The sequence below is a fragment of the Octopus sinensis genome, linkage group LG9, assembly GCF_006345805.1.
Source record: "Octopus sinensis linkage group LG9, ASM634580v1, whole genome shotgun sequence".
NCBI classification, from domain to species: domain Eukaryota; kingdom Metazoa; phylum Mollusca; class Cephalopoda; order Octopoda; family Octopodidae; genus Octopus; species Octopus sinensis.
The window spans coordinates 6542919-6567918 of NC_043005.1; the positions used below are offsets into that span (position 1 = coordinate 6542919).

General features: G+C 36.2%; 1 protein-coding gene across 1 annotated transcript in view; it reads right to left on the bottom strand.

Moving 5' to 3' along the window:
• Positions 1-25000, bottom strand: part of LOC115215777 (protein artichoke-like) — a 150980-nt gene that overhangs the window by 17085 nt on the left and 108895 nt on the right. The window contains exons 15-18 of the mRNA XM_036505741.1: positions 21548-21619; positions 19757-19828; positions 8819-8890; positions 5900-5971 (exon numbers count right to left, since the gene is read on the bottom strand). Of these exons, the coding sequence (XP_036361634.1) occupies positions 5900-5971; positions 8819-8890; positions 19757-19828; positions 21548-21619 (288 nt within the window). The remainder of the gene's footprint in view (positions 1-5899; positions 5972-8818; positions 8891-19756; positions 19829-21547; positions 21620-25000) is intronic.

Below are 25000 nucleotides of genomic sequence, written 5' to 3' on the forward strand. Positions count from 1 at the left end.
AGCTGGTCAGATTAACGAAGGATCCTTCTTGAATCTTCTCGATATTATTTTCATCCAAATATCTGTAACAGAAAATTTTGGAAACGTGATTTATTGGAAAATATTACGTCTGAAATGTCTATAAAATAAAATAGTAGATGATTAAAAAATGTATAGAAGTGTTTTATGATAAAATGTAAAGTAGCATGGCTAAACAACAACTTGTACTTTTCCCAATTCTCGACGACAATCAGATCTTTGCGTCTGTTACTCGGCCGGGAATGGGAGTTGAGTGCCTGTTATGTGCACGAATATTTGGATCCCGAGATAAAATTGTTCTTCCGGGACCCAGATTGTAAGCTGTTGACCCTGGACGTGAGTAATAGCGAATGTAGTGTAATTAGACTGGGGGTCGTCTTTGTGCAAACCGGAGCCAAACAGCCGGATTTCTTAAGTTTGGAAACCCTTATATATATATATTTATATATATATATTTATATATAGCTAGCTAGAGCTTTACTGTTTGTGGGAGATTGGAACGACATCTGAGACGCATGTTGTGATTGTGTTGAATACATACATTGGGGAAAATAATTTTAAGACCGATGATAAAAGTTCTATTTCTGACAAAATATTTTGTTACTAACACCATACAAATTATGTATATCTTTTACACCTTATAATACAATTCTCATTGGATAATTCTTTACAAATGTTAATGGCCGTCAGCATTCGGTTGCATTACGAAAGTTGATTCGGCGGTCCAACTGCGCCTTTTTTTTCTTGGGACGCCAGCCGTTTGCCGATCTTTATATTGACCAGTCTCCGAGTATATCTTCCAGGCTTGCACGTAAGCCGTTTTACTGCACTTTAGTTGCTTGCTGATGTTCGAAAAGGAAACTTTCTGCTGGTGGAGTAATACGATCTTTCCTCTCGTAACTGAACTGAGGCTACGTTGTTTACCCATCATTAATCAATTGTATGATAACATTAAATTATAACACTTCATAGTGCAGTTAGGCTAGTTATTTGACCACCCATTTTGGTAAAAAAATAAATTGTCTACATATTACATGGTCTTTAACTAATTTTGTCGGTAAATTTGAAACGTTTATATTAATTAAGCATTAGAATTCTTTAGGTTGTATAAAAATAGTTATTGTCTGTGTCATTCGAAATAGAAATAAATTCTGCATAAGGTGTAAGAGATAAAAATAATTTGTATGGTGTTAGTAACACCATACAAAACAGAAATTTTATAATCGGTCTTAACTTTATTTTCGCCAGTGTATATATATGCCGGGCTTGTTCTCCGATAGAACTGGCGTATTCCCAGTTCTATGGACCGGGGCGTAGTGACGATGATAGGGAAAAACGAAAAGAAGAGTGACACATTGGATAACCTTAGGCCTATAAGATACTGTTCTATATTTACGAGATGAGGAATAATGAATTTTGGAGTGAATTTTAAGGGCTTATAAATCTAATATTTTTCTAATCTATCCATATGCTACTCATATCTGCACTCGGTCTGCTTAGGATGTTGTTGCGTCCTAGCTGCTTCTTTTAGTTTTCGTATATTCCAGTGGTGTTCTATGTCTATTATTTTAACTTCATCCTACAGGGAGGCGTGATGGTCTCCATTTTTCCATATATGATCAGCTATACCCGATTTATCAATATCTCCCCGTGTCGCAGCTTTGCGAAGTTCGTCTACCATTATTTTTATGGGGTGGCATTTTTCTCCTTGTATAACCTACCACAGCTGCATGGGAGGGAGTACATGCTGTCTTTGGTCATATTCTCTTCTATTGGTGGTTTTAGACTAAGGGGATATTTGCGAAGTGTTGTATTACTCTTGAATACTGCCCTGATATGATATCAGCCGCATATCTTTTCTATCTTTTAGGAGAGGCCTTTCAAATAGGGTAGACAGACTGTGCTTGGATTCATTGGGGGTTATCCTTGATCATTTCTGAGAAGTGAAAGGAATTCTTCACGCACGATGTTGACTTTCCTGCTAATGGACTGATTATAAGGGAGCGGTTCAGTGGATGACATGCTGAACCTGTAGGGAGAATGTGCATGTGTGTTAGTTTACTGTAGTGTTGAGTCAGCTGTCTGTACTTCATTACTGTAAAGTGATCCTTGTTCTTCATTAAGAACTGTGACAATGGTGGTGGTATGGATGAAAATGAAGTAGAGACTGATGACAGGAGGACGGTGGTAGTGTTGCTTTCGTGGTCATGTAAAATGTCCACAAAAGCATCAATTACATTCATAGGAAATGAAGAGGGAAAATAGGAAATACAGTCTTATGGAGAAAAAGAATTAGGGAAGGAGAGGAAGAACAACGAAAAGGAGAACAATGAGAAGGAGAAATAAAACTATGAGAAAAAAAAAGAACCGCTAAAATATATTTAAAAAAAAAAGGGTATGAATAATCTGATGAAAAAATATACATGTACAAAGGTTATTCAAGGATGTTATTTAGATTCGACCGACATGTAAACACCATCTGTTTGGATTCAATTGGGGTGTCTTTGATTATTTCTTTGGAGAGGGTGGAATTCTTCACGTACGATGCTGACTTTCCTGCGAATGAACTGATTATAAGGGAGAGGCTCAGTGGATGACATGCTGAACGTGTAGGGAGGATGTGCATGTGTGTTAGTTTACTGTAATACTTCAATACTGCAAAGTGATCCTTGTTCTTGATCAACAAATGTGACAACTTCCCCTTTATTTTCAGAGTTGGGTCTTTCTTTCCCTTGCTGTAGCTGCCATCACTTATAAGGCTTGCCAATTTATCAGAGTGGTCAGACTTGTTTGTCACCACTGTCGCCTTTCCCTTGTCCACTGGAAGTCTTATGATGGAATTCTCACTCTGTAGTCTTTTGAGAGCGAACTTTTCTTCCTTAGAGATGTTTGGATTGGGAAGTTTCGCTTATTCTAGTACCTGTCTAACTTAGTTCATCTCCCTGAGCTTTTGGTATCCTTGTGTCTATCTCTTCAATAGGGGCTATTGTGTCCAAGTATGGATTGCGCATGATGGTTGTCGTAAAGTTGAGACCTTAGTTTAGTACTGCTTGAGCTTTGAGTTTCATAAACTTCTTAATCAGGCGTGTGGTCACCATTTAAAATTCTTTTCTAGATATTGTTGGATTCTTTTTCTATCATCATATCAGATTATTTTCCTAAGTAATAAAGACAACCCCTCTTTGATTTCGTTATTTAGTTGATGGTTTTTCCAACGGGTAATCGATAGTCTGACGGATGAGGTTATGTTCTGCCCTTTCGGCTACACTTTTAGCTTCATATGAATCCACTGGTGTCATTATATTGAAGCCAGGTGGTATTAGCTTTGAGTCTCTACATCTACACAGGACAATTAGATGGTTTGAAATACGAGTTACATTTTGATGGAGTTTCTCTGTTTCCACTGAAGTCTAACGTTGGTTTGTACCGATTAGATAATGCAGATCTATATTTAAGAGACTCATACATAAACACAGACTCTGATATACACACACACACTCATACACACGCACACACACGCGCGCAGACACCCACACACACGCACCTTGTCAGTCATTCACAAAGAATTGCATATTCCTGTGGAAAGCGACTGAGTGTATATAGTGCATATATGGAAAGAAATTAAATGCTTAGAATTATAATGTCAATAAATGACATGTTACTTACAGATTCTCTAAACTGGGAAGATTTTGAAACGATCCCGCTTCTAATTCCTTGATATCATTTTTATGCAACTCTCTGTAACAAAAAAAATACATAAAGCCTAAAAATTAAGGAAAGCGAAGCTGATGATGACGGGGTAGATGACAATGATGATGATGATGATGTCGAATGAGCAATTGATGAGTATCATGATGATATTGATGATGATGGTAGTGGTATTGATGGTGTTTATCTTAGTTATGTTGATGAGGAAAGCCATGGCAATGATAACGTTGATGATCGTGATGGTGAAGAATTTACGTAGCTGGAAATATTTTCAGAGAAATAAAGAAAGTAAATGGCTAAGAGTTTAAAGGTTGTAGATATTTGCATATGATTAAATTTGCTTTAAGAATACGATTAGAAGATCGATATGTGGCATTCATCGTTGATCCAGAGCTAAACGCAGTAAGAGTTATACAGACATGAATGCACTAGTATTGGACCAGCCATACACAGAACATAAACATATGTATATACATACATAAGATGTGCTGCTTGAACTGTCACACGGTCCTATGTACTTACACACACACGTAAGGACTCACAAACACACACTGACAGCCATTCAAATACAATCATATACACGCTCTGTTGAGAGAGTGCGAATGCAGAGAGGGGAAAGAGCGCCATTTAATTGGATGGCAATTAAATATTATAAATATGACTCTAATGAAATACTATGACGAATTATCTAAATTAGAACTCTGTAAAACATTTCTGAACAATTCCAGCTTCAATTTTCGTGATAGTATCGCTATACAAAGTCCAGAAAAACAAAAATTTAGGTTGAAGAGTATATGTATCGTGTCACCCCATACAAAATGCGTTTTTATACTTCTTTCATTTTCATAATTAAGATAAATAAATTTATTTTTTAATCTAAAATATACTCTCCGTCATTTTCTACAATGCATTTACCTCTATCTGGTAGACTTCAAAGGTCCCTCTTCCAAACTTCATTTGTCCGTACAGAAAAATACTCCTCACTACTATTCTGAAATCGTCTACAAAATACTTATTTTTTTCCAGATGTGAAAATGTCCGGCAAATATGGAGTGTGGGGCATCGTCTCCCGTCCAGACTGGTCACGCGTTTGGAATGTCATCCTCTCGTATGTTGTCGAGCATTATCCTGATCGAAGGACAACATTCGTCTTGATAAGAAAGATGGTCGTTTTTCGTTCACAGCTGACTGACGGCGTTCAAGCTGCTGGCAGTAGATATCCTTTGTTACCTTTTTTTCAAACTGGACCAGACAACTCATATACCACCAAACAAATAGTAATACCTTTTATGGGGGTAGACTTCCTTTAGTCTGGTCTGTCGGTGTTTCTACTTTTCCTGACTATTGTTTTCTGCGCTTGACATACTTCTAGAGAATCCATTTCTCGTCAGCAGTAATTATTTGGTCCAAATTAGCGTTAGGGTTACCAGTAAATATTTGGTCGAAAATGGATCTTTCGTCAGACTTGACAGCAAAGAAGCACGATTAGTCTCGGGAAGTTTGTGAGGAGCCCATTGAGGCAATTTGCTGACATTTCCGCTGGCACTCAGATGTCGATGAATGGTTGAATGAATAAATGCAAGATTATCTGGGAGTTCCTCAACAGATACGATGGAATTTTGTTCTACAAGTTTTGCAGAACATCCTCGTCGATGTCTACAGATCTTCCATGACGAGGCTAGTCCTCTAGGCTGTAGGGACAGACACGGTATTGCAGTGAAATGCAGAGGAAAGATACAACGAAGGAAGAGGAGGAGAAGAGAAACAAGTAGAAGAAGAAAAAATAATGGGGAGAAGAATAAATAAAAAAGGGAAATAAAAAAGCGAAATAAAAAAGAGAATTAAAAAAGGGAAATAAAAAATGTAGAAAAATATGTTGAAGATGATGATGAAGTAGAAGTGGGAGAATAAGAAGGGGCAGAAGAAGGAGGAGGAGGAGAAGAGATGGGGAAGAGAAAAGGAAGAACAAGTAGAAATATAAGAATAAGATGGAGAATAAATAGCAGGAGAAGAGGAAGTACTAGAACTAGAGGCCAAAAAAAAATAAAGAAGCAGAAACCGTTGAAGAAGGAGATGAAGGTGGCAAACTATAAATTGTGTCCATAGAAAGACATTACAGGTTAAGAAAGATATTGTCAAAGAAATACTATAAAAGGAGGTTGATTCAACTTACAGAGTTGCTAAACTGGAAAGATTTCGGAAGGTTCCTGCTTTGATTTTCTTAACGTGATTTTGCTGCAATTGCCTGGAACATAAGATTGAGGTAAGAACATTTATTGAACAAATTTGTGTGAAAAGAATTGGATGATGGAAAAGATGAAAAGTAGATTACTATCATGATGTTGTAGATGATGTTGGATGGAAGAAGGGCAGTGATGAGTATGATGATGTGGAAGTGGAGAAGAAATTATTGTGGGAGTGTTGATGATGATGATATGATGCAGATCTTATCAATTTTGATCATCGTGAAAAAGATGACGATTTGTAGTTTTTGTTGTGATGATGAATATGGTATTGATGATAATGTTGGTATTGATGTTTTCTGTTGATGATGGTTGTCATGGTCCCTCTTGCCCCATCCATCTCATGAAAGCGTTATTATTATTATTATTATTATTATTATTATTATTATTATTATTATTATTATTATTATTATTATTATTATTATATTATTATTCAGTAGTCTTACTTTAAACACGTGCTTTCACTGCCCTCATGAGGGCCGCTCTATGTGCTTTGGGTATTTGCTCAAAGTTTTACTTTATTGGAAGTGTTTTACATCGCATGTTTGCGATGCATAGTAGTGCTATTTCCTATATGCTATACATATTTGTAAGTCCTGGTGATTTTGTCATGTATTTTCCGGCATGCGGCTACTATAATAGGATTTTTTTCTGTTTTCAGACACCACCTTCGGGTTACCTCTATTTCGATGTCTTCGTATTTTGAGATATTCGCCATTTCTTTTAGAGAAAGGTTCTCATCAGCTGATATTGATATATCGATTTGAAAGCATTTTCCCCCCTGACATTGATATGGAAACAAGAAAACAAAAGGGACACATTAGATAAGCTCAGGCCCATAACTCTGCACTAAATAGAATTTAACATTTTGGTCAAGATGTTAGCGAAGTGCTTGGCGCTTGTCGATGATTTGGATGGTGAGGCGCAAAACTGCGAAATCCTGACCTACTCCATACACGTCGACATCTAACTTACGCTATGCATCATAGAAAGTGTAGGGTGTAAACCAGGCTTCGATGGGACCCTGATCAGTTTAGATCAATCGAAAGCATTCAACATAGTCGAAAATCGGTACTTGGAAGGTGTCGTCAATGTAGAAGTCTTCGGCTGCGACTCCAGAATTAGTAACCCACTAAGGATCTGATATCGTCCCGATAGCGATGCCAAATATTGTAAGGGAGTACTGGTCCGGAATAGATCCGGAAATATTTTTGCACATTAAGCCCGAAAACTTCAAAAGAAACCCGGACTACTTCCGTCTCCAAAGTCGTATGGTATTGCACATAATGACTGAGGGAAAAAGGCCGCATTGTTCCGTTTGTTGAGAAAGTACTCATTTGCGAGCCTATTCCCTCAACTAATACAAAGTAAAGGATCGAAGGCTTCCAGTGCTATCTACGCCAGGACGAGGACCCACAACCAACGAACACAAGCACCGGCAAACCCACCACCAAAGACATCAGCTACCATAGAGAGAAACGAAGAATGCTCTATCACCCTCACACTAATAAGTTTGCATATCTATAAGAATATAAACATGGAGACAGACACCGACACAGTTACACCTACAGATTCTTCATCTTCTTGTAGTGAAGGTTAAGGAAAACCAAACGGCCAAAAATAAAAGAAAGGAGAAAATAAACCTCCTTAAAGCATAACAACACCCATAATAATAATTCAACAATAACAGCAGCACCAACACGACCAACACCACCACCATCACCAGATTTTCCGAAACGTAAATAAATTAAAAGATGGTCATATTAAGTGTAGGAAGTTTAAATTTTAGAGGCCTAGGATCGCCCTTGATGCAGGGGTGTCTGCTCAACGAGCTAGGCCCTTTAGAATTAGACATAATTGCTGTCAGTGAGACCAGATTATCCATCATGTGCGAACTTGCCCCAATACTCGACGACAATCAGATCTTTTCGTTTGTTATTCGGCCGGGGGTTGGAGTTGGGTTAATTGTTCAAGCAGCACATTTTATGTACCTGTATACATATATTTATGTATACACCCGGCGATAGTTTCCGAGGTGTCCAAAATCATCGAGCACCTGATCAGCCAGTTACCAATCTCAATAAACAGCAGCATATGCTCGGTGGTCAAAGATAATGGCCACCTCTCTCAACCGTTTCAGACTTCCTTATCGAACCGTCAATGGTGCCCTCTCTCCTCGCTTCCATACACATTGAGTGTCGACCCTTTTCTGCGGAAGTTAGGGTTAGGGTTATGGGGCATTTCGTTTGAAGCGGGAGTCGGAAGTGTTGTGTCGACTTACGTGGACAATACAGTGATGGGATCGAAGAAAATTTAAGTGATCGGGAAATATGAAAATTGACCAAAACTTAGCCCGGGAATGTCGGTATCGAGCAGAAAAGGTGGGAGGCGGCGAATGCGTACATCGCGTCCGTCATCTACATAGAGGCCGTCATCTACTACCGGCTGACCATCGTGTCTTCCCTCGGTTGGCGCCTCACCATTTTTGCTGGGTAGAGGTGCTTGTCTCCACTTTGAAAACATAAGGACAAAGGAAATGTATCAAGTCCAACAGGAAACGGTCTTTCCTAGGGCTAAATAACAGTAGCATTCTTCCCTTTCATGGGACTATCACATTAAGGTAACAAAATACTATCTCTTTGTCGTGATGCTACAGCATAAATCTCTTTTAGAGATTTAGAAATATATTATTTCTGTTTACTCGTTGTTTTGGGGATATTTCCAAATGTTCTTGTGGAAATCGACTGAGTGTATATAGTGCGTTAAGAAGAGTGAGAGAAAAAAGGATAAAGACATTGTTTAGAATTATATTGTCAATAAAAGAGAATAAAAAAACTAATTAAACTTACAGAGTCTTTAAACTGGGAAGATTTCGAAAAGATCCAACTTCAATTTCGGTGATGTTATTATTAAACAACTCTCTGTAACAAAAAAAAATGAGCCGTGAAATAATGTATACATGTCCGAATGAAATATTAAATTTATTGCCCAAAAATTGAGGAACGTGACGCTGATGATGATGGTGTAATGATGATGGTGATGATGATGATGATGATGATGATGATGATAATGATGATGACGATGATAATGACGATGATGATGATAATGATGATGACGATGATAATGACGATGATGATGATAATGATGATGATGATGATGATGATGATAATGATGATGATGATGATGATAATGATGATGATGACGATGATAATGACGATGATGATGATGACGATGATAATGACGATGATGATGATGATGATGATGATGGTGATGATGATGAGGATGATGATGATGATGATGATGATTATGATGATGATGATTTATGATGGTGGTGTTTGCGATGGTGGTTCTGGATATGATCTTGATTTAGTGATCAAGTTCATGATGCTGGATGCCGGTGGTGGTGGTATCGATGATGGTGAAGATGATGACGACGACGACGACGACGATGATGATGATGATGATGATGATGATGATGATGATAATGATGATGACGATGATAATGACGATGATGATGATAATGATGATGACGATGATAATGACGATGACGATGATAATGACGATGATGATGATGATGATGATGATGATGATGATAATGATGATGATGATGATGATAATGATGATGATGATGATGATGATTTATGATGATGATGACGATGATAATGACGATGATGATGATGATGATGATGATGATTTATGATGGTGGTATTTGCGATGGTGGTTCTGGATATGATCTTAATTTAGTGATCAAGTTCATGATGCTGATGCCGGTGGTGGTGGTATCGATGATGGTGAAGATGATGACGACGACGACGACGACGATGATGATGATGATGATGAGGATGATGAAGGTGATGATGATGTTCAGGATGATGATGATGGTGGTCGTCGTCGTGTTTATAATAATGGTGTTGATGAGGAAGCTTATGCTAATGATGAAAAAGAAGTAGTAGTAGTAGTAGCAGTAATGGTAGTACTTGTAGTAGTAGTTGTTGTAGTTGTAGTAGAAGTAGGAAATATTCAATTGGGAGGGAGAGCTGTTGATCGTTGATAATTATTGATTTTATATGCATAGACACAAAAACGAAATAAAGTATACACACACATATATATATATATAGGCGCAGGAGTGGCTGTGTGGTAAGTAGCTTGTTTACCAACCACACGCTTTTTGGTTCAGTCCCACTGCGTTGTACTTTGGGCACGTGTCTTCTACTATAGCCTCGGGCCGACCAAAGCCTTTTGAGTGGATTTGGTAGACGGAAACTGAAAGAAGTCCGTCGTATATATGTATATATATATATATATGCGTGTGTGTATTTGTGTGTCTGTGTTTGTCCCCCTAGCATTGCTTGACAATCGATGCTGGTGTGTTTATGTCCCCGTTACTTAGCAGTTCAGCAAAAGAGACCGATAGAATAAGTACTGGGCTTACAAAAGAATAAGTCCCGGGGTCGATTTGCTCGATTAAAGGCAGTGCTCCAGCATCCAGCATGGCCACAGTCATATGACTGAAACAAGTAAGAGTAAAAGAGTATACATATATATATATATATATATATATATATATATATACATATATATATATATATACAAGCATATATATAATATATATATATATATATATATATATATACATATATACATATATATATATATACATACATATATATATATATAATATATATATATATATATATATATATATAATATATATATATATATATAATAAATATTAGGGAATAAATCCAAACTTACAGGGAAAATCAGATTTAGTATTGAATCCAATTTTATAGTAAAATATTATATTATATTAAATTAGAGATAAAACCACTATTAGGCAAATCATACAATGAAAAACTTAAGCCAATACATATTAATTAATATTTTTTTAATAATTTTGTTATTTATTTAAATAATATAAATTAAATAATCTTATGTATTGGCTTAAGTTTTCCAGTGTATGATTTGCTTAATAGTGGTTTTATCTCTAATTTAATATAATATGATATTTTACTATAAAATTGGATTCAATCCTAAATCTGATTTTTCCCTGTAAGTTTGGATTTATTCCTTAATATTTATTATTAATTAATATATTGATAAATTACGTATATTGAGTGTAATATCTCAACTTCGTAAATTATGGAATTTACAGGTAAGATAGAACCGCTATTTTGAAATTCATCATTGAAGGATATTCCAGTACCTTCTAGAAAGGAATTTATTTTGAAACTTATTAATAATATTAAGGATTTTGTTTCTAGAATTAAATGGAAAGCTTATATTAATTATATTTTTTTAATAATTTTGGTATATATTTAAATAATATAAATGAAATAATCTTATGTATTGGCTTAAGTTTTTCATTGTATGATTTGCCTAATAGTGGTTTTATCTCTAATTTAATATAATATATATATATATAATATATATATATATATATATATTATATATATATATATTATATAATTGAGTAGTTGAATGAATTATCCTATTATTGATAATTCGGTTAACCGACACCTAGGTAGCAAATTCACGTCAGAAAATCACGGTTGAAGCTACATGCCTAGGGCAGAGATCACGTGCTATCGTGTGGAAATTTGTGTGTTTTTTTTAATACAAATAAATGAAAGAATGGAGTTGAACGATGAATTAACAAAATTCCTTTATTTTATTTTCGACATATGTTTCGAAGGCTGCATATTCCTAATTTCGAAGGAATAAGGGGTGCATTATGCCGCCTTCTCATCAGGAAAAGTAAGGAATTTATGTCAGCATCAAGATGCACAGAAATTTTTAGATGCCTGCCCACACGGAGCCCATAGCGATAATGAGTGTTTCTTTAAAATATTCCGTTATAAGCAGTGACGTCAAAAATGGTTGAATGTAGAAGATTCTAGAAGGTTTAAGGGTTCAAACAAGGTTGTAGGACTGCTAAATAAGGACTCATCAGCCGAGAGTAGCGACACCGCCCTTTCCAATTCCAACCAAACATACAATAACAATAATAATAATAGAAATAGTATTGATAATAGCAACATTCATAGCAGCGTTGGCATTAACAATAGTAATATTAATAATAATATTAGTCGGATTATTAACAGTGGTAGTGTTAGTGGTAATAACGGCAGCATTTATAATAACAGTGGTAGTATTGATAACAACCCCAGCATTCCTATAGTCAGGGAAATTACCGACGATAATACAATAAATAGTAATGATAATAATATGAATAGTATTGTGGTCAATGCTAGCAATAATATTAACACCAATCATAACAATAAAAACTCCGTCTTAGTCTCAGAGGTAAACCATAACAGATTAAAGTTCTTATCCAGCAATTCCAAAATTAGAAATTCCATTTACCAGCGCAAAATTTTTTTACGTACCGATGTCTTCTTCTACATAGGGGCAACTACTTCTAAATTATCCCACAGGATCTCCAACCATTATTCAACTTTCCGAGATAAGAGAAAACAACACAGCACAGGACTAAGTAAAATGGTTTGGCGTCTTAAGGACAGTAATACAACTTTCAAGCTGGGATGGTCCATATTGTCTGTATCCTTTCCGTTTGATAAAGGCAGAAAATTTTGTGGCGTCTGTAATTCCGAACTTTTCCATATTTTGTTCGCCAAAGTATCTTTAATAAATACAATGGCCGAGAAATCTTTTAGATGCATGCACTGCAAAAACACACCTTTCACTCATATGAATAATGATTAATATAGATAACTTCCTTGAATTTTAATAATATAGTCCCATTTATATACCACCCCCATAGTCAATTTTTATACTCTTAAAGAACTACTACCCAACCCATTGAGGTGTGTTTTTCCTTTGTCTCTCTAACTCTCCCTCCTCTCTCTCTCTCTCTCTTTCCCTCTCTCTATCGTAAGCACAATCTAACACACAGACACAAACCTGTCACTTCACCAGTTTTTAACATCTACCCATCCACACACACAATCACGCACACACATACACACACATAGCCATTAATGCAGTTATATACATACACACACATAGGCACTCATTCACAAAAGAAAACAGCAAATTCACCATTCATTTGACCTGCACCCTTTAACCTTCCTATTCTTAGGTCTCTCTCCTACAACCTTGTTTGAACCCTTGAACCTTCTAGAATCTTCTACATTCAGCCATTTTTGACGTCACTGCTTATAACGGAATATTTTAAAGAAACACTCATTATCGCTATGGGCCCCATGTGGGCAGGCATCTAAAAAATTTTGTGCATCTTGATGCTGACATAAGTTTCTTACTTTACCTGATGAGAAGGCGGCATAATGCACCCCTTATTCCTTCGAAATTAGGAATATGCAGCCTTCGAAACATATGTCGAAAATAAAATAAAGGAATTTTGTTAATTCGTCGTTCAACTCCATTCTTTCAATTATATATATATATATATATATATATATATATATATATATATATACATATATATATATATACACACACATATGTATTCATATATATACACTTGCATATATATATTATAAATAGAAAGAAAGAGGGCGAGAAACGCATAAAGTAGAAAGTGAAGAATGACCACAGTAGAGAAGAAGAAGAAGAAGAAGAAGAAGAAGAAGAAGAAGAAGAAGAAGAAGAAGAAGAAGAAGAAGAAGAAGAAGAAGAAGAAGAAGAAGAAGAAGAAGAAGAAGAAGAAGAAGAAGAAGAAGAAGAAGAAGAAGAAGAAGAAGAAGAAGAAGAAGAAGAAGAAGAAGAAGAAGAAGAAGAAGAAGAGGAAAGTGGAGGGGGAGAAAAAGAAAAATGTGTAGTATGAAGAGCAAGTATTGAAAATGAACGAGTCGACAAAAGAGACAAAATACCTTAAGAAGCCGAACATCAAGAAGCGGGAAGAAAAGAAGCCGAACAAGGGTAGACATGTCGATAATACTTACAGTTGCAGGCCAAAATGTTCTGAACGGCATTTTTTTCGTCAGAAAAGTAGGTATACGTTTTTATCAAAGTTGTTTTGTATTCTATAATTTTCACAGACAATAAATACGATATTATTTGTTATTGTCTGAGATTTTGGTGTAATTTGAGAGGATAATACAAAAGTTATGAATGATTTAGTGATTTACTGCAAAACCCATGGCGGTCAAAATGATCAGAACGGTTGCTTTTACTCCGTGTTTTAGTATATATAACCGTCGATCTCTAATGTTTTGAATTTGTTTACGTGATGGTTCGTTTACTAAACATTAGTAAGAATATTTGCAGTGTACTTTGTTAATATAATGCCACTTACTCCGTTACCAATTCGTCAGCAGATTATTAAGCTTCGAAGGAAGGATAATTTAAGTATTGGATCTATTGCAAAGATTGTTAACAAGTCAAAAAGTGTTGTTCACGGTATTCTTAAGGTCTAGAATGATTGTGGTTCGTGTAAAGCAAGAAAGTCTACAGGTAGACCAAGAAAAACGACCAAGAGAGAAGATCGTGCTATGGTAAAGTTGGTTAAAAATGACAGATTTAAAACTGCTGCTGCTGTGTTTCAGGAAATGAGCATTGTACTGAAGAAAACTTTATCTCGAAAAACTGTGTCTCGACCTTTAGTTGAACATGACCTACAAGCAAGAGCACCTGCAGTGAAGCCACTGATCAGCTCCAAGAATAAAAAGTGTCGTCTTACCTTTGCAACCGAACATGTGTTGTGGTCCCAAGGAAAATGGTAAACGGTGCATTTCAGGGATGAATCTAAGTTTATATTATTAGGCTCAGATGGGAAAAGGTACATTCGTCGAAAAGTAGGTGAAAAATTGTCGCCTAAATGCCTTAAGACTAGCGTTAAATTCGGTGGAGGAAGTGTCATGGTTTGGTGGATGATGTCTGGAGATGGTGTGGGCCCTTTGGTGCGATTACATGGAAAGGTAAATGCAGAAGTTTATAAACAACTTGTAAAAGATCATGTCTTGACTGTGCTGAGAAATTCAACTAAGCGACCATCCATATTCATGCAGGAAAATGCCCCATGTCACATGGCTAAGGTGATCATGAACTTCCTCAAGGCCGAAAAGGTTATTGTTATGGATTGGCCTGCTCAAAGCCCAGATCTCAATCCTATTGAAAATGTGTAGAATATTCTAGGAGAACGTTCGAAAGCCAGAAATCCTAAAACAACGGAACAATTATGGAATGCTCTTCAGGAAGAATGGAATAAGATCACCCAGCAAGAAATTGAAAATTTAATTTCCTCATGCAGTCGAAGATGTCAAAGTGTGATTGAAGCTAAAGGGCTTCACACTAAATATTAAATAATTCCAGTATTCTGTCGTTTTTGATTATTTTGTTATTTTTTCAACCGTTCTGATCATTTTGACCGCCATGGGTTTTGCAATAAATCACTAAATCATCCATAACTTTTGTATTATCCTCTCAAATTACACCAAAATCTCAGACAATTACAATAACAACTCATATCGTATTTATTGTCTGTGAAAATTATAGAATATAAAACAGCTTTGATAAAAATTTATACCTACGTATGTGACAAAAACAATGCCGTTCTGAAAATTTTGGCCGCAACTGTATATTCACACACACACTTGCACGTATACATCTACAGAGAATCACAAACAGTTCTATCAGAAGGGATTGAGATAAGGATGGGACGCGAAAGAAAATGTGAAGGTTTTAAATATTTAGTAATATTTTGTCAATGAAATATTATCAACACGATTTATGCAACTTACATCAATTCTAAGCTGGTCAGATTAACGAAGGATCCTTCTTGAATCTTCTCGATATTATTTTCAAGCAAATTTCTGTAACAGAAAATTTTGGAAACGAGATTTATTGTAAAATATTATGACTGAAATGTCTTTAAAATGAAATATTAGATGATTAGAAAATGTATAGAAGTGTTTTATGATAAAATGTAAAATAGCATGGCTAAACAATAACTTGTACTTTTCCCAATTCTCGACGACAATCAGATCTTTGCGTCTGTTACTCGGCCGGGAATGGGAGGTGAGTGGCAGTTATATACAGGAATGACCAGGATCCCGAGGTAAAATTAATCTTGCGGGACCCAGATTGTGAGCCTTTGACCCTGGACGTGAGTAATAGCGAAGGTAGTGTAAAGAGACTGGTGGTCGTCGTTGCGCATACCGGAGCAAAACAGCCGGATTTCTTGAGTTTCGAAGCCTTTATATCACGTGATCAGGTGACCGACCAGACCATCAGATGTTGTTACACATCGCTGGTCACAATGTGTTCGCATTGTTTTAGCCTTCGAATGACGCCAGCCCGCTGGCTAAGCGAGCAGGCCAACAGAAGAAAGAATGGGAGAAAGAGTACAGCAGGGATCATCACCCCTTGCCGGAGCATCGTGGAGCTTTTAGGTGTTTTCGCTCAATAAACACTCACAACGCCCGGCCTGGTACTCGAAACCAAGATCCTACGACCGCGAGTCCGCTACACTAGCCACTGGGCCATTGCGCCTCCTCGTGATCACATGATATATCATGTGTGACCCTTCTGCCCGGCACTACTCGCCATAATCGATCGTTAGCCACTACACATATTCTTTTCTCTCCTTGTTTCTCGCCTTGTTTTTTCTGTGCTCCTTTCTGTAGAAGAGCGTAGGCTCGAAACGTAAAAGACCTTTGCTATTCCTGAGAGTTATACTAATACATCTGTTTGTTTTGTACACCACCTGTCTTCGTCTTTTATTTTTCGTAAACTCTCCCTATATATTTATATTTAGGTAGGGCTTTACTGTTTGTGGGGGGATTGGAACGTCATCTGAGACGTTGGTTGCGATTGTGCTGAATACATACACTGGCGAAAATAAATTTAAGACCGATGATAAAAGTTCTATTTCTTTCAAAATATTTTGTTACTAACACCATACAAATTATTTTTATCTTTTACACTTTATGCAGAATTTATTTCTCTTTCGAATGATACAAACATTAACTAAGGTATTTTTTGATGTTATAATAACATCGAAAAATACCTTAGGAATGTAGCAAAATTTCAACATGAATAATGTAATTCACAATATGTAATTAGAACGGAGAGACATGAAAGTTAATCAGCGTTGATCGAGAAGTAAGCATAAAAAACAATATACAAATCAAATCGTTTACTCGAGTATGTTCATTCATAACGAAAGTAACAAACTGACACATGCGCAATAATGCACAAAATTATGTGCATCAGAAACTCATACATAAACAGAGACGCAGATATTCACACACTCACGCACACACACACATACCTCAGATTTTCACAAAGAATTGTATATTTCTGTTGAAAGCGACTGAGTGTATATAGTGCATATATGGAAAGAAATTAAATGCTTAGAATTATAATGTCAATAAATGACATGTTACTTACAGATTCTCTAAACTGGGAAGATTCTGAAACGATCCCGCTTCTAATTCCTTGATATCATTTTTATGCAACTCTCTGTAACAAAAAAAAATACATAAAGCCTAAAAATTAAGGAAAGCGAAGCTGATGATGACGGGGTAGATGACAATGATGATGATGATGATGATGTCGAATGAGCAATTGATGAGTATCATGATGATATTGATGATGATGGTAGTGGTATTGATGGTGTTTATCTTAGTTATGTTGATGAGGAAAGCCATGGCAATGATAACGTTGATGATCGTGATGGTGAAGAATTTACGTAGCTGGAAATATTTTCAGAGAAATAAAGAAAGTAAATGGCTAAGAGTTTAAAGGTTGTAGATATTTGCATATGATTAAATTTGCTTTAAGAATACGATTAGAAGATCGATATGTGGCATTCATCGTTGATCCAGAGCTAAACGCAGTAAGAGTTATACAGACATGAATACACTAGTATTGGACCAGCCATACACAAAACATAAACATATGTATATACATACATAAAATGTGCTGCTTGAACTGTCACACGGTCCTATGTACTTACACACACACGTAAGGACTCACAAACACACACTGACAGCCATTCAAATACAATCATATACACGCTCTGTTGAGAGAGTGCGAATGCAGAGAGGGGAAAGAGCGCCATTTAATTGGATGGCAATTAAATATTATAAATATGACTCTAATGAAATACTATGACGAATTATCTGAATTAGAACAAAGTAAAACCAGAAAATTTCTGGACAATTCCAGCTTCAATTTTCTTGATAGTATCGCTATACAAAGTCCCGAAAAACAAAAATTTAGGTTGAACAGTATATGTATCGTGTCACCCCATACAAAATGCATTTTTATACTTCTTTTATTTTCATAATTAAGATAAATAAATTTATTTTTTAATCTAAAAATATACTCTCCGTCATTTTCTACAATGCATTTACCTCTTGCAGAACATCCTCATCGATCTCTACAGATCTTCCATGACAAGGCTAGTCCTCTAGGCTGTAGTCTCAGACACGGTATTGCAGTGAAATGCAGAGGAAGGATGCAACGAAAGAAGAGGAGGAGAAGAGAAACAAGTATAAGAAGAAAAACAATGAGGAGAAGAATAAATAAAAAGGTCCCTCTTCCAAACTTCACTTGTCCGTACAGAAAAATACTCCTCACTACTATTCTGAAATCGCCTACAAAATACTTATTTTTTTCCAGATGTGAAAATGTCCGGCAAATATGGAGTGTGGGGCATTGTCTCCCGTCCAGACTGGTCACGCGTTTGGAATGTCATCCTCTCGTATGTTGCCGAGCGTTATCCTGATCGAAGGACAACATTCGTCTTGATAAGAAAAATGGTCGTTTTTCGTTCACAGCTGACTGACGGCGTTCAAGCGGCTGGCAGTAGATATCCTTTGTTATCTTTTGTTCAAAGTGGACCAGACAATTCATATACCACCAAACAAATAGTAACACCTTTTATGGGGGAAGACTTCCTTTAGTCTGGTCTGTCGGTGTTTCTACTTTTCTTGACTATTGTTTTCTGCACTAGACATACTTCTAGAGAATCCATTTCTCGTCAGCAGTAATTATTTGGTCCAAATTAGCGTTAGGGTTGCCAGTATATATTTGGTCGAAAATGGATCTTTCGTCAGACTTGACAGCAAAGAAGAACGATTAGTCTCGGGAAGTTTGTGAGGAGCCCATTGAGGCAATTTGCTGACATTTCCGCTGGCACTCAGATGTCGATGAATGGTTGAATGAATAAATGCAAGATTATCTGGGAGTTCCTCAACAGATACGATGGAATTTTGTTCTACAAGTTTTGCAGAACATCCTCGTCGGTGTCTACAGATCTTCCATGATGAGGCTAGTCCTCTAGGATGTAATCTCAAACTACATATTGCAGTGAAATGCAGACAAAAATACGAAGGAGGAAGAGGAGGAGAAGAGAAACAAGTACAAGAAGAAAAACAATGAGGAGAAGAATAAATATAAAAAGGGAATTTAAAAAAGGGGAAATAAAAAAGGGAATACAAAAGAAAGGAAAATGAGATACAACTACAAGCTGCAGAAAATAGATGTAGAGAAATATGTAGGAGAGGATGCTGAAGTAGAAGTGGGAGAATAAGAAGGGGAAGAAGAAGGGGAGGAGGAGAAGAGATGGGGAAGAGAAAAAGGAAGACCAAGTATGAAAATAAGAATAAGATGGAGAATAAATAGCAGGAGAAGAGGAAGTACTAGAACTGCAGGCCAAAAAAAAATAAAGAAGCAGAAAAAGTTGTAGAAGGAGATGAAGGTGACAAACTATAAATTGTGTCTATAGAAAGACATTACAGATTTAGAAAGATATTGGGAAAGAAATACTATAAAAGGAGGTTGATTCAACTTACAGAGTTGCTAAACTGGAAAGATTTCGGAAGGTTCCTGCTTTGATATTCGTTATATTATTTTGGTACAACTTCCTGAAACATAAGATTGAGTTAAGAATATTTATTGAACAAATTTGTGTCTAAAGAATTGGATGATGAAAGAGATGAAATGTAGATTACTATAAAGATGAACTTGATGATGATGTTGTAGATATCGTTGGGTTGGATGAGGGCAGTGATGAGTTTGATGATGTGGAAGTGGAGAAGAAATTATTGTGGGAGTGTTGATGATGATGATATGATGCTGATCTTATCAATTTTGATCTTCGTGAAAAAGATGAGGATTTGTAGTTTTTGTTCTGACGATGAATATGGTATTGATGATAATGTTGGTGTTGGTGTTTTCTGCTGGTGACGAAGTTTTTGGTGTTGATGATGGTTGTCATGTTCCCTTTTGTCCCATCCATCCCCCAAAAGCGTTATTATTATTATTATTATTATTATTATTATTATTATTATTATTATTATTATTATTATTATTATTATTATATTATTATTATTATTCAGTAGTTTTATTTTTATAGCGTGCTTTCACTTCACTACCGAGCACAGCTCTGTGTGCCTAGTAGTGCAATTTTCTGTATGTTATATGTGTTTGTAAGTCCTGGTGTTTTTGTTATGTATTTGTCTGAATATTTTTTTATCATGCCTAATGCACCTACTATGATAGGAATTGTTTCTGTTATTAGATTCCACATTCTGGTTACCTCTATTTCCAGGTCTTTGTATTTTGAAAGTTTCTCCATTTCTTTTAGAGACGCGTATTGATACATCAATTAGAAAGCATTTTTTTTCTTCATGATCTCTGACAACTATATCTGGTCTGTTGGCCTTAATTTCTCTATCTGTGTGTATCGGCATATCCCAGAGTATGGTTGCTTTCTCGTTTTCTGTGACCTTTTCTGGTGTGTGCCTATACCATCTTTTTTCTGTTGTTATTCCATAATGTTGGCATAGCTTCCAGTGTATGTAGGTTCCAACTTTGTCATGTCTGTGAATATATTCCTTCTTAGCTAGGACTGGGCAGCCAGAGATAATATGATTTATTGTTTCTTGTCCATCTCCACATATTCTGCAGTTACTTGTAATATTTCTTTTCATTACATGTTATTATTATTATTATTATTATTATTATTATTATTAGTAGTAGTAGTAGTAGTAGTAGTAGTAGTAGTAGTAGTTGTTGTTGTTGTTGTTGTTGTTGTTGTAGTAGTAGTAGTAGTAGTAGTAGTAGTAGTAGTAGTAGCAGTCGAAGTCGCTATTGTTGTGGTAGAAGAAGGAGGAGGATGTGGTGGTGGATGAGGAGGGGGAGAATGAGAAGTAAAAAGAAATTTTCGATATAAAAGAAGAAATTTAGGCAGATGCATGTTTCGTGTTTAGGAGTAAATGATAAAGAAATAGAAAAGTTGAAATAAAATTACGCTGAATGGAAATAATTAGAACGGAGAGCCATGAATAGTAATCAGCGTTGATCGAGAAATAAATATAATAAATAATATACAAAAAGATATAAAAGTCAAGTCGCTCACTCGTGTACTTTCACTCATACAGACAGACACATACACATAGACACACATGTACAAAGATCCTATACATTCATTATCAGAGACTCATACATAAATAGTGTATATAGTGTATATAGTGTATATAGTGCGTTAGGAAGAGTGAGAGAAAAAAGAAAGCATTGAGAGACATTAAATGATTAGAATTATATTGTCAATAAAAGAGAATCGAAAAACTAATGCAACTTACAGAGTCTCTAAATTGGGAAGATCTTGAAAAGATCCAGCTTCTAATTCAGTGATTTGATTTTCATACAAATTTCTGTAACACAAAAAGTGAGACGTGAAAAAATGTACACAGGTCCGAATGAAATATAAAATATATTGCCTAAAAATTTAGGAAAATAGATGATGATGATGATGATGATGATGACGACGATGATGATGATGATGATGATGACGACGATGATGATGATGATGATGATGATGACGATGATGGTGTAGATGATGATGATAATGATGATGCCGGTGGTGGTCGTATCGATGATGGTGAAGATGATGATGATGATGATGGTGGTGGTGGTGTTTATGATAATGGTGTTGATGAGGAAGCTTATGCAATTGATGATTTTGATGATGGTGAAGGATTGTACAGCTGAACATGTTTTCAGAGAAATAAAGAGAGCGAATGATTAAGAGCTGGAAGGTTACAGATTTATGTTGCTTTAAAATATACAATTCCAAGATTCATGCGTGGCATCTTGGGCAAGTGTCTTCTGCTATAGCCTCGGGCCTACCAAAGCCTTGTGAGTGGATTTGGTAGACAGAAACTGAAAGAAGCCTGTCGTATATATGTATATATATAACAGACCGCCATGTTAAATCGTTAGCTCCTGCACGCATTTGTTTTTCTCTCCTTGTTTCTCTCCGTGTTTCTTTTCTATGTATCTTTCTGTTGAAGAGGGTAGGCTCGAAACGTAAAAGACTTGTTTTATTTCTATTCCTGAGCGCCATACTAATACAATTGTTTGTTTGTACTCCACCTGCCTTCGTCTTTTGTTTATTTTCGTAAGCTTCCCGTTATACATATATATATATATATATATGTATGTATGTATGTATGTGTGTGTATATATTTGTGTGTCTGTGTTTGTCCCTCTAGCATTGCTTGACAACAGGTGCTGGTGTGTTTACGTCCCCGTTAGCGGTTCGGCAAAAGAGACCGATAGAATAAGTACTGGGCTTACAAAGAAGAAGTCCCGGGGTCGATTTGCTCGACCAAAGGCGGTGCTCCAGTATGGCCGCAATCAAATGACTGAAACAAGTAAAAGAGTAAAGAGTATATGTATACACGTATATAAAATGTGCCACTTCAACAACCACACAGACTCAAGTACTAACACACAAATATAAATTCTCAGAAACACACACATTCACTTTGACAGATATTCAAACACCATCACATACAGCTCTGGGGTTGGTTTGAGAAAGAGCGCAATAGAATGAAATGGCAGTTAAATATTATAAACTAGCAGTATCGCCCGGCATTGCTCGGGTTTGTAAGGGAAAAAACTATATAAGCATTTTTAGAGAGTTACTTCCCTTATATAAACCGAGCAAAAATGCATTAAAAATCCGAAAAAATTATGGTAATTTTTTTCAAAATCGTAGACTCATCGTAGACACGCGATAATACCCAGAAGGGCTTGATATGAATTGCGACTATAAGATACCCGCTTTTGGTTAAACTGCACCGCAAAATGTGGGAGTAGTTAGGAATCTAAGTCGGAGGAGACAGACTCTCACACAACTTCAGTTTTATATATAAAGATATGACGGCAATGAAATACTATCAACAACTATCCAAATTCCAATTCTGTTAAACTAGAACAGTTCTGAAAAGTTGCTTCTTCAATTTTCTTGATAGCATTGTTATACAAATTCCTGCAAAATAAAAAAAAAGTTGGAAGAAATATGTAATGGGTCATCCCATAAAGTAATGCCGTTCTTTTATACTTCTCTCATTTTGATAATTAAGATATACAAAATTCTTTTTTATCTAAAATATACCCTCCTTCATTTTCTACAATGCTCTTCCATCTATCTGGTAAACTAGCAAGGCGCCTCTTCCAAACTACACTTGTCCGTAACGAAAGATACTCCACTAGTGCTGTTCTGAAATTTCATATGTTTTCCAACCAAATGATTTTTAAGACTGCAGAATAACTGATAATCAGATGTCGAAATGTCTGACAAATGTGGTGTGTGAGGCTTCGTTTCCCATTTTGACTGGTCTAGCCTTTGAAATGTCATCTTTGCTGTATGCAGACGAGTATTAACCTGATGGCAGAACATCTTTCGTCTTGATAACAAAGATGGTCGTTTTTTAGAGCTGACTGACGCCGCTCAAGCAACTCGTAGTGCTTATCGCTTGGTGTGGGTTTCAATTTTTAAAGTGGACTAGACAAATCATATCCCAGCAAACAATTATAACACTTTAAGTGGGTGAAGACCTTCTTTAGTCTGGGGTGTCGGTGTTTCTCCTTTTCCTACCCGTTCTCTTCGGTGCATTGTATTCTTATAGAGATCCCCTTTCTCGTTACCGGTTACTATTCGGTTCAAAATGGTTCTTTTGTCAGATGAGATGGCAAAGAAAAAAAGATAAGACTCGGCACGTTTGTGCGGAACACATCGACCCAATTTGCTGACATTTCCGATGGCACGAGGATGTCGATGAATGATTGAATGACTAAGTTCAAGCTACTCTGCTACTTCCTCAAGACATACGATGGGAGTTTGTCCTAACGGCTTTGCAAAATGTCCTCATCGAGCTCAACAGATCTTCCAGAATTACTTCTAGGGAGTGGTCTCCAAGTCGTAATTGCTATACATCCCATTGACAATGGCTTTCTTTTATTGACCGAGCCCCCTACAGTGCATTATTATCCATCGCATTTTCTGTTTATTGAACACATGAAGCAGAATATGCCGAATATGCTTCTTTGTCACTTCCATTATAGCTTTGAAAAAATAAATAGCTGTTAAAATCGAAACTTGGACTAAGTACAGGTCCAAGGTGACATTACTATCTGTTTTTATATCGAGGTGATGCAGTTAATTTATCCCGTTCCAGTCGGAGTTTTGGTTCATGCAATTGAAAAGTTGTATTATTAATGGGAAAATCCAAAGAAGTGGTTTTGGGAATAAATATTAAATATTAAATAGTGAAATAACTTGGTGAATGAGGATGACGACAACGACGGTGGTGGTGATAGTGGATATGATGACAAGGCAGAGGAGGAGGAGGAGGAGGAGAAGGAGGTAGAGGATGTTGTTAATGTTAATGGTGATGATGATGTTGATGCTGATTATGTCGGAGACGATGAAAATGGTGTTTCCAGTCATAAATGTATTGATGACGATGATTTTGGTGATGATGATAATTGTCATGTTAAGTATAAGGATGCTGATGCAGATTTTGATGACGGAGATGAAGACGAGCTTGATCAAGTAGACGTTGAATGTGATGAAGAAAGAAGAGGAAGATGAAGATGTTTTACATACGACAAATATGAAAGAAAACAAAGAAATGAAAGAGCAGGAAAGCAAATGCAAAAGAAAGCAGGAAGAATTACAAGAATTAAAGGGAAAGAAGAACAGGAAGTGGAAGAAGATGGTGGAGGAGGAAGAGAAAGAGGGCAAT